The sequence below is a fragment of the Anopheles darlingi genome, chromosome 3 (assembly GCF_943734745.1).
Source record: "Anopheles darlingi chromosome 3, idAnoDarlMG_H_01, whole genome shotgun sequence".
Classification (NCBI taxonomy): Eukaryota; Metazoa; Arthropoda; class Insecta; order Diptera; family Culicidae; genus Anopheles; species Anopheles darlingi.
The window spans coordinates 10,436,341-10,446,466 of NC_064875.1; the positions used below are offsets into that span (position 1 = coordinate 10,436,341).

At 51.7% G+C, this 10,126-nt stretch overlaps 1 protein-coding gene across 2 annotated transcripts in view; it reads left to right on the plus strand.

Moving 5' to 3' along the window:
- Nucleotides 1-2,294: 2,294 nt before the first annotated feature.
- Nucleotides 2,295-10,126, plus strand: part of LOC125954146 (uncharacterized) — a 16,913-nt gene continuing 9,081 nt past the window's right edge. For both annotated transcript variants that reach the window (XM_049684192.1, XM_049684193.1), the window contains exons 1-4: nucleotides 2,295-2,578; nucleotides 3,665-6,556; nucleotides 6,642-6,958; nucleotides 9,960-10,126. The exon at nucleotides 9,960-10,126 is cut by the window's right edge and continues 287 nt beyond it. In XM_049684192.1, coding sequence (XP_049540149.1) covers nucleotides 3,804-6,556; nucleotides 6,642-6,958; nucleotides 9,960-10,126 — 3,237 coding nt within the window. In that variant the 5' untranslated portion in view covers nucleotides 2,295-2,578; nucleotides 3,665-3,803. The remainder of the gene's footprint in view (nucleotides 2,579-3,664; nucleotides 6,557-6,641; nucleotides 6,959-9,959) is intronic.

The window sequence follows — 10,126 nt, forward strand, 5'->3', positions numbered from 1 at the left end:
CGCCTTAACAACACTAAAAAGTACACGAATACCCACTCGATAGCACCGGGCAGCTGAGAATTCAAAAATGGAGCAACAACGTTGGCGAACTCGGCGATCGATGCAGGGTTCTGGGATGCATCGTAGTCTCCAACGAACCCGCTCGATTCGTAGATCAAACGGTTATTCACCATGTTAGTTCGGCCTAGGATCCTTGGCAGCAGCTCGTAATAGACGATTCGTTGATACTGGGCAATGTTAATGCGCTTCGCTTCTTCGTACAAGGTAAGATCCGACCACGATGGATTGAGAAGCTTCAGCTGAACGGCCAGCCGATTATGCTCGCGGAAGAACAGCAAGTGTACGATGGCAGACATTGGTGATTGGTAGCTTCGACCGTCTGCCACCAAATAGCAAACATCCTGCAGGGGCGAGGTACAACCTACCGGATCCAGTACAGGAAACTCAATTCCTTGACGACGCACTGCCAACAAACGACCTCCAGTTGTCATTCGGCTCGGGTTTTGCACCGAACTAGTGCCATACAGGAAGGAAAGATCCAAATAACTGGTAGCTCGGTTAATTTGTCTTACAGCCTGCGGTGGGTTGGTCTGCGGCGCAGTGGGGACGCGGCTATACTCCAGACATTCGATGTCGAACCAAGAGTAAATCGGGTCATTAACCGGAATCTCCACCGGATAGCAACTGGCTGGGCCATTTATCGCAACTTTTCCGTTGACGCAGCATGCGTTGTTGGTTTTACTGGAAGTGTCTGCCAAGTCGTTGGTTATAGCCTGAAGGAAGAAAATGTTCAACATGGTACGGGTTGTATCGGCCGTTTCATCGATGCCGAACACGAAAAACGATATGTTCCGGACATTGGCGTATGCAGCACCGTTGCTCATCAATGGTGTACTCGATATACCGTCGGCGTAAAAAGAAGGAACCAGACGGTCAAATGGTTCATTGGCTTTGCCCCAACTGGGTGCCGATGGATTTCCACACAAGCCTTCGACACTTCGATACTTAGATGGGAGACACGGGCTGGGAGTAGTTCCACCGGATGAAGTCGTGCCTGTTCCGCCGCCAGAAGAAGTGATACCTGTTGCACCGCCAGAAGAAGTGGTACCTGTTCCACCGCCAGAAGAAGTGGTGCCTGTTCCACCGCCAGACGAAGTGGTACCAGTACCACCGCCAGAAGAGGTAGTACGAGTCACGCCACCGGAAGAAGTAGTGCCTGTTCCACCGCCAGAAGAAGTGGTGCCTGTTCCGCCGCCAGACGAAGTAGTGCCTGTTCCACCGCCAGAAGAAGTGGTACCTGTTCCACCGCCAGACGAAGTGGTTGCTGTAACCCCGCCAGAAGAGGTAGTACGTGTCACACCACCGGAAGAAGTAGTGCCCGTTCCACCGCCGGAAGAAGTGGTACGTGTCACGCCACCGGATGAAGTGGTACCTGTAACCCCGCCGGAAGAAGTGGTACGTGTCACGCCACCGGAAGAAGTAGTGCCTGTTCCACCGCCGGAAGAAGTGGTACGAGTCACGCCGCCGGAAGAAGTGGTACGAGTCATGCCACCGGAAGAAGTGGTACCTGTAATGCCGCCGGAGGAAGTGGTGCCAGGTCCTCCTGAAGTCGTTGCCTTAATAGTTGTGCCCTTTGTTGTAACAGTTGTTGGCTGAGTTGGCCATCCAGCATAGTTTGGATCTTGCCCTAATGCTAACACTAGGCACAGCATTACTATCAGGCACACCTGCAATCCACACATCGTTGTAGTTGTCACAAGTCTCGTCAGACCGAATAGCTTTCACTGGACACGTACCTTTAACACCATTTTAAATCCTCTGGTTCCTTATTTCGATCACTTGCGAGGGATGGTGCTATAGCACCGAACTGAAGTTCCTTTGCTAAAATGCAGGTCTTAAGTACTGTTCAAAATCTTGCACACGAGCAGCAGGTGCCGATTTTTAAGTGTGTCGCCTCGTGTTGCTACAGGTTCCATTTTTCTGAAACGTGCCATGTAGTGGTCATGGAATTTGGCAATGGCCTCTATACGGCACGTTGGAGGCGCCGTGTTTTCACAGGTGGTCTTGCACTTGTTTTCGGCAATGCTATACTCCGCATCGGCGCCGAGTGCTATCTTCGAGTACAAGTGCACAGTATTTTTCGCTCCCGATTTCAAGGATTTCAGCGTGATTGCGAATTTCATTTCGACCGTTGACCACGTGCCACCTTTGGAAAACCCGAGTTATGCTGCAAGGGCATTGCCGTCCTCCGTTGACAGCTTCATATGCTGCTGTCATCGCGCAAATGAAAGTTCCAACTGGGCAAACTGGGCCGTTCTTGTTTTCAAGTGGAAAAGTTACAAAAACTCTCTTCGATTCGTGAATTTGTGCTCCTTTTATCTATGTTTTTTGCGTTTAACCCCTAACCGGGGGGAACGTGTAGCCGTTTCCTTTTTGCGCGGCTCGTATTGAATGTGCTAGCAGTTACCAGCAGCAGGGACACCCGAATTGCCGATTCACCTTGGCGCCGTGTGTCCCCGTAATATATGCGAGCGTCTGCAGCAGCAGCAGCAGCCAGGAAAAGTGTGTCCCCGAACAGGTAAAGTGTTCCATCATTCGCCGTGCCACGCACAATCTGGATCACATAGCCTTTGCGTTTGGCCAACTAATCGCTTCAGCTAACGCCGTTTTACGTATAGTTTCGATTTAGCGGATAATCGAAAAAAAAGTGAAGCGAAAGAGAAAATAGTAAGGTGGCCTGCGTGTATGTTGGCTATGAAATGTGATTTCGAAGGACATTTTGCCGATGTCCCAATGTTAATGACCGCCGTGGAAGTGGAAGTGTCTGAACAGTTAAATTATGCAGAAAACAAAGCCGATTCTCTTATCATTACTTTGAAACGCAGCGTGTAGCAGTCGGTTATCGACACACTAGAGGGGGAGGCTGGATGATTCGCTTGCGAGAAAATTAATTCCGCTCGATGCTGGTCGAAATATCAATGTCAAAATAATCAAAGTATGCCACATCTTGACGCACGACGGCAACATGATTGCTCAACAGCAGCAGCGCTCGCTGCTTGGGTGAAAGCCAGAGCCTTTAGAGCTACTACCATTTGTCCGATGGAATCCCCTCTTTTGCTTCAAACAAGCCCCGATCGATAGAGTGCACGGTGAACGGTGGAAGCCGAATGCAGTCGAACAACTCGCAAACCTGCTGTCGGCGGGCGCTTTTTGGGAGGGGGCTTTTAACTGACTGCATAACGTAGCAGGCTGACCACTACAGAGTACAGTTTCGATGAGATGCTTTAGTAACTAGAATCCTTGAACGATAGGAAGGACCATCGGGTATCAGGTTTTCGATAGAAAAAGGCATAGAAAATGGGCCTCGCCTTCACGATGGTAAGGGGTATTATCTTTGATATCTTAGCCTATGTTACGATGGAACATACTGTACCCACCGCCGTAGCGCTGACACGTTGCAACCTACCTGAACGCCCAACGTGTCGCTCTGTTCAAGAGACAGTGTTTTCTCTCATTGAAGCCGCCCGGCACGTACGGCACTAGATAAGGTGGCTCTCTCAATATTTAGCATTCAAGTTTTGCAGTTATGTGAATTATTGTGTTATCAAATTAATCGTAACTTGTACATCGTATTACTTACGTGTATTTCTCTCTTTCTTTGCAGTTCCTTTTTCCGCAAACGTGATTGTAACGATATGCTCGTAGATTCCGTTTCAAGCTAAACAGTGTTAAAACGCGTAAAGTAAGCTTTTCGTGTCGTGATAAGGCAGTACTGGCAAGAGGTAGCAGGCAGCACATCTACCATGGCTGAACAGTTTTCCGCGTCTACTGCGTTCAAGAATCTGAACAACAATACCGATGGCTGGGGCGAGGATTGGGGTGATTGGAACGAAACGCCAGCCCCCACGGCTATTGCTGCATCAAATCAGATGATGGCGAAGCCGGTACAAGCTGGAAACAGTATAGCTCCGGCGTCAACTGTGCCTAATCAATACTATCACCAGCAGCAGCAGCAGCAGCAGCAGCAACAGCAGCCATCTGCTTACTATAATCAACAGCAACCGCACGGAATGTTTCCGCCGACTACCGAAAGTACTCAGCAGTTGCGAGGTGATGTGTCCAGCGTTGATCACCGTAATCAGAACTATATGCCAAATTACAATGCCACGCAGGGATACGGTGCTACGCCATATCAATACCCGTCAGCACAGCTACCACAGGCATCCGTTCAGCCACCACCACCGGAACCACAAGCTTACGGCAACACACCCCTTGCTGCGGCAGGTTATAGTTCAGCGAATAACTTCTTTAATCCTTCTTCAATGCAACAACCACCACAGCGTCCACCGTCTCACCCACCAGCCTCGACCACTCCTCAGCTCGTACCGACGTTCAGTCAAGCTATTTCCGATAGTTTCGACACTTCCGCCGGTAATAGTTGGAACTGGAGTGTATCCGATACTGCGAAAACTCGTACGCCATCTACTGGACCAACGCCACCGCATGAATCGGTACCGGTAACTGGACAGTCGTGGCAAATCGAAGAAAATCATATTTCATCGAGTGAGCGATCGGTGGACGAGCAAGCACCACCACGCACTAGCTCTCAGCAGGCTTCTACAACAAGTTCACTTTCACTAGATGGCAATCCATCACAGCAGGCGCGCTTCGCTATGCCCGATGGATTTGAGCATCATAGCAGCAGTGGAGAAGCTGGTATAAATCCTATTCGCTCAGCGTACCAACCACAACCACCACCGCCGCTTGCAGCATCTTCAGTAACATCTACTGCACAAGCGGTTGTACCCGATCGGTTGGACGAAGTGTTGGAAGCGTTGAGCTTGAAACAAGAACCGCACGATTCGAACGTTTCGAATCAGGAGTCTAGTTACCGCGAGCAAGCCTTTCCACCGCCACCTCCTTCGATTGCTGGCAACCACAGCAGTAGCAGCGGTAGCGGAGGTCCACTGGTGAACGAATCGTTAAATCATGCCACAAAGTCTGCCTCAACGACACCACCTTTGCCTCCGCCACCGATGGATAACAATCCACCAGCTGCACCGCCGGTCGTAGCAGCACCTCCCCCTATGGCCATGCCGGTAGCAGGGCCTCCAAAAATGGGACCTCCCGCCGGATCAGCAGCGAATCCGTTCAAACGTGCTGGACCACGATCGCACATTGCTACACCCGGTCTCGGTGCTTCAGCACCGATCACAGCCTCCGGTTATGCTCCACCTGCATCGAATCAGCAGCAGGAGCAGCAGCCGTCGCCCCCTGTACCAAGACCAGCACCGATTGTTCCACCAGAGCCGACCAACTTCGAGAATATTTCGGGGCCGGAAAACCGAGAAATTCTCTCCGAACCGGATGTACCGGAGGTAGTGCAACCGAGCAACGATCGTAATCAATATCTGCAAACGGGGCACCTTTCAGAGGACGGATACGGTGGTGGCGAGGAACATCAGGATACCGCGGATGCTCGCATGCCACCACCGGGACTCTCTCGCTATGTTCCGGGACAAAATCAGCAGCAACCGACCGACCAGGCGGCTGTGGGTGGTCAAAACTTTCCAGAACCTCCTCCCGGTCTCGATCGCATGATTCCCGGCACCGATCTGACGACGAACGAGCTAAACGATCTCTCACTTGAACGTCAGGCCGATGGTGAGGTGTCGGATCAATCCGCGAATGCTCCTGCGCCTGTAGGCATACGGAATGATCTGCCCCATCTTTCCCATCACCATCACGCTCATCATCATGCACGTTCGGAGCGGGTGGACATGAGTGATCGTAATCTGTACCGAGTGCCCGGCGAAAGTGATCATCAACAACAGCAACAGCAGGTGCGCGTAGTACCAGGATTAGAGGACGATCGTAGTACGGCAGTGGGAGCAAGCGCTGGCGCCAGCATTTCCGCGGGGCCACCGGTAGGAAACTCTAGCACTGTGACCCCCCTAGCACGCGAAGAGCAACGCGAGTTGATAATGGATGGAGAAAATCCTGACGATCGTCGTGAAGAACCGATCGACGGTGGTAACGGTGATACGAATGTCCAGGGCAATGTTGGTGTAGTGATCGTACCAGCGGCCACGGCAGAACCGCTCGAACCGAGTGTGGAACCAACGAGTGTGCGTCCAACTGAACCATCCAACACCTCAACAGGAGAGGACAGTGAAAAGGAGCGCAGTGGATTCTACGGTAAGGGAGGACTTCGCCGTGAAGATGACACTGTACGGCGATCGAACAAGAGCAAAAGTTCACGCGATCGCTACGATACGGAAGATTCCGACTATAGTGATAGCGCACGGAGGCGTCGTGATCGTGAATCGAGCGCCGGTGCACAGGCAGCAGCTACAGGACTTAGTCAGCGAGGAGACCGTAATCTGCGGAGCCGCGGTGGTGCCACAGGTGATCGTGAAAAGGATGCGCGGAAGGATGCTGGGCATCGATCGGAACGTGAACGAGATCGAGACCGTGATCGTGACCGTGACCGTGAGCGTGATCGCGAGCGTGATCGTGATCGTGATTATGAATATCGAGATCGGGAAAGAAATCGGTGAGTTGTCTGTTGTTGTTTTTTTTTGCTAGCCCTCCATTGGTCGCTACGTTAATGCTTTCTCTCGGTTTCTCCCATTCTATAGCTATGATCGCGGTGATCGAGAACGAGACCGTGGTTATGGACGAAGCAGCAAGTTCGATCGCGATAGCCGGTACGAAACGGATGGTTCGAAGTACGAAACTGAACGCTCGACAACAACTGCTCGGTACGAGAAGGACGAGGCCTCGAAGCGTTACCGGGATCGTGACGCGCGCGATGAATACTATCGCAAGCGGGGCGGAGCAGAGGATCGCGGTGCGACCGGCGACGACGGTCGTCGCGAGCGAGAAGGCGATCGACGGTTGCGCAAGGAAAAGGGAGACCGTTCCGATCGCTATCGAGGAGAGGATCGACGTAAAGGTGAGCTGATCGATTTTGGATGTAAAGAAACTGAACGCTGTATTAGATAGTATGCAGGAAGAAGATGTATTACTCAACGTTAATACGAAATCAGAGGTTCGCCTTCGCCTCGCACAGTATATCAGCCCACCAGGATGGGCGTCCGGTGACACCCGGTTCTTGCATCACTTCCGATTCCAGTCGCTTGTAGAACTCACCGTCGGTTGCACCGAGTGGTGAGTTGAGGATAAAATCCGGTGGTGCCAGGGCATCCATCATCGCGACCGCATCTCGCTTGATCGTTGGTAGCAGCTGTAGAATCGCTTGCTGCATGAGCTGCAGAGGATCATTGCTGGTAGATTCTCTGGGCACAACAAAGAACTTGCCCGTTAACAGAGTGGGCAAGTGTTTCAGGAGCGCTGTGGTTCCGTACAGTGCTGCCAACTGCGTGAGGAGCAGCTTCTCCGCACCATCCTCCATGGTGTCAAGAAAAGTGCAGAAGGCAGCGAAGATGATGCGCTGGAAGGGAAAGAGGAAAAGAATGACTAAGCAACAGCACTCCGATCGTGTTTACCCTGCCAACCCACACACACCTCACCGAAAACCGTGGCCAACGTTTTTCCGTAAAACGTTTGGCTGTTATTGCGAACGTTGAAATGAGATTGTCCTTCACCCAGCAACTGCCTTGAGCGTTGACACGTTTGCTCCAAGGTGTTCACAACTAGCCAATCCCATGCCTTAAGTAACTCTGTAGTACAAAGGGAGAAGGCGGAATGTAAACGTTCGCCGCGGTTTTAGCAGGTTCAAATATGTTACCTTTCAATTCGAGAACGTCACTCACTGTCGTCCAGCTGGCACGCTGACGATTGATGCTATCAAACTGAACCAAAAACGACATCGAACCCAAGGGCGAAGCGGTCCCGAAGTGTGCGTACCCTTCAGGTTTCGCTCGAATCGCAAGTAGCAGTTGCGAGACTTGCTGCAGCAGCACAATATTCTCACCCTCGTACGTCACGTTTGCATCGTTGTCTGCCCGAAGATCGGCCAATGTGGCGAGCTTCAGATAGCCGTGGCCACCGCACGCTTCCCTACACTCCTGTATACCGTCACGGGCGGCCCAGCTGCCGATCGGTTTAATGGCGGACGCGATGATGTGTATCTCGCGCAGCAAATCGGTATCGACCGGCTCGCGAAGAAGCATACGAACCTGTGTTTTTCCCGAAACACAATCTAACCACCGATTGGCAATCCGCAGAGCGACGCAAGTGGCCAGATGTGGTAGCAGCCGGAACTGCTGCGTTTGATACTCGAGAATAGGCCACTCTTCAGGCGTCACGGCCCCGGGACCAAACTGTTTCCTTACGGCCGAGTATCGAATCGCTATGGTCAGCGCCTTGTTGAGGAGGGTCTGCGAAACGTGACAGATATTGATGCGCCCCGGTATCAGTACGCCCATGGCCAGGGCAAACCGATGGTCCGGATTCTCGATGGACGATTCGAAGCGGCCCGTTGCTTCATTCACATCACCACCGAGTGTTAGCAGAGATTCGCGCGGGATACGATACTGGCGGAACATAAGAAAGCCATTGTCGATCCCGTGCAGTCCTGCCTTTTCGCCAAGATCTCCCACCAAAAGGCCGGGATAGGTGCGCAGTGTGTCCGGATCACGGATTGGTACGGCAAATCCACTCAACCCATGCGACTGTCCGTCTGGTGTGTTCAGTTGCGCCCAGACGATCGAGTGCGTACACGTTTTGGCCAGCTGACCGGCCCAGCATTTGGCTGCTTCAAAGTCGGGCGTATGTAGAATGAACTGACGCTCGACCGGATCGTACGTGGCCGTCGTACGGATGGCTCGAGCATTCGACCCGTGGGACACTTCCGTCAGTGCGAACGAACCGGTTATACGGCCTTGATCATTTTGCTCGATCAGATGCGTCAAACGATCTTCAGTGTCGAACATACGGATCGCACCCGTAAAGAGCAGATAGTTTACGGTCAGCCGGACCAACAGCGACATATCGTATTCGGCGATGGTAGTATAATAGATCGTACCTAAATCCGGACGCTCGATGAAGGTTTTGGCATTGAATAGCCTCGTCTGGTGCAGCACATTCAGCTGGAGTATTCCCAGCCGGCGTCGTTCGTCTGTTGGCAGCGCGCGAACTGAGCGGCCCATCACGAACGGTGCGCTGTGACGGAACAGCTCGTACAGCTTGTGCTGCAGATCTAGCGCACATCGATCATGGAAAGTGAGCCGCATCTTGCGCCAATCGATGCTTGCATTCTCTCGATAGCTTTGCAGCGGTCCATGGGTCGGCAATGGGGCGAAGAATCGCTCGTCCAGCAGCAGTTCCTTCATCTCCGATGGTCTGTAAACGATCATAAAATGTGCGATACGATTGCGTTCGGCTTAAAGATGTAGGCTGCTGATCGTTTACCTATTCGCTGTGAAACGGGGCGCCATGTTCGTTACTGAACAATCTTTAGAAGGCGAACCTTTTGTTTAATAACCGTCTGCAAGAAACGCGAACCGAATACTGACGACAGTGACGCCCGAACCGTTCGAAGTCACTTCTCATGGATCACTATTTTGCACTGTCATCATTTGAAAAGGACTGGTCTAGAGGTTTCGTTATAGATTTTCATATGACTTCGAAGACGATCGCTTGCAACGATCCATATTGCACAGTTTTAGGTATATTTCTTCGGAGAAGGTGTTCCAGCATAGACACTTATCAGTTCGCGATCGTTTTCGATTGCTTTTCAATAATTCATGTGCCGGCGAAAAAATATGTGAACCTCGCGGTCTTGACCTCAGAGCTCTCTTCCCTTCCGCCGTGTGCGTCCTACATATGCTAATAAGTATCAGTGGACAATTACAGACGAGTCACACATTTTTAGGGGACCGACGATCTGCACAAGCGTTTCAGGCAGTTTTCAAAACATAATATCAAATTCTTTTTTCATGCAATAAAAGATCATCGTGGTTGTAATAATGGATCATTTCGGCTTTTTACAGACGATCGGTACCGGGAGGGAGGTGAGAAGCGTCGCGATCACCGGCACCACGATCGTCGTTACGACTTGGAGGAGTACCGTACCGGAAGCCGCAATGGCACCGAGCGCGATCGTGCCCGCGATAGCCGCGAACGTGATGATCGTAAAGACAAGGATCGCAAGTATATG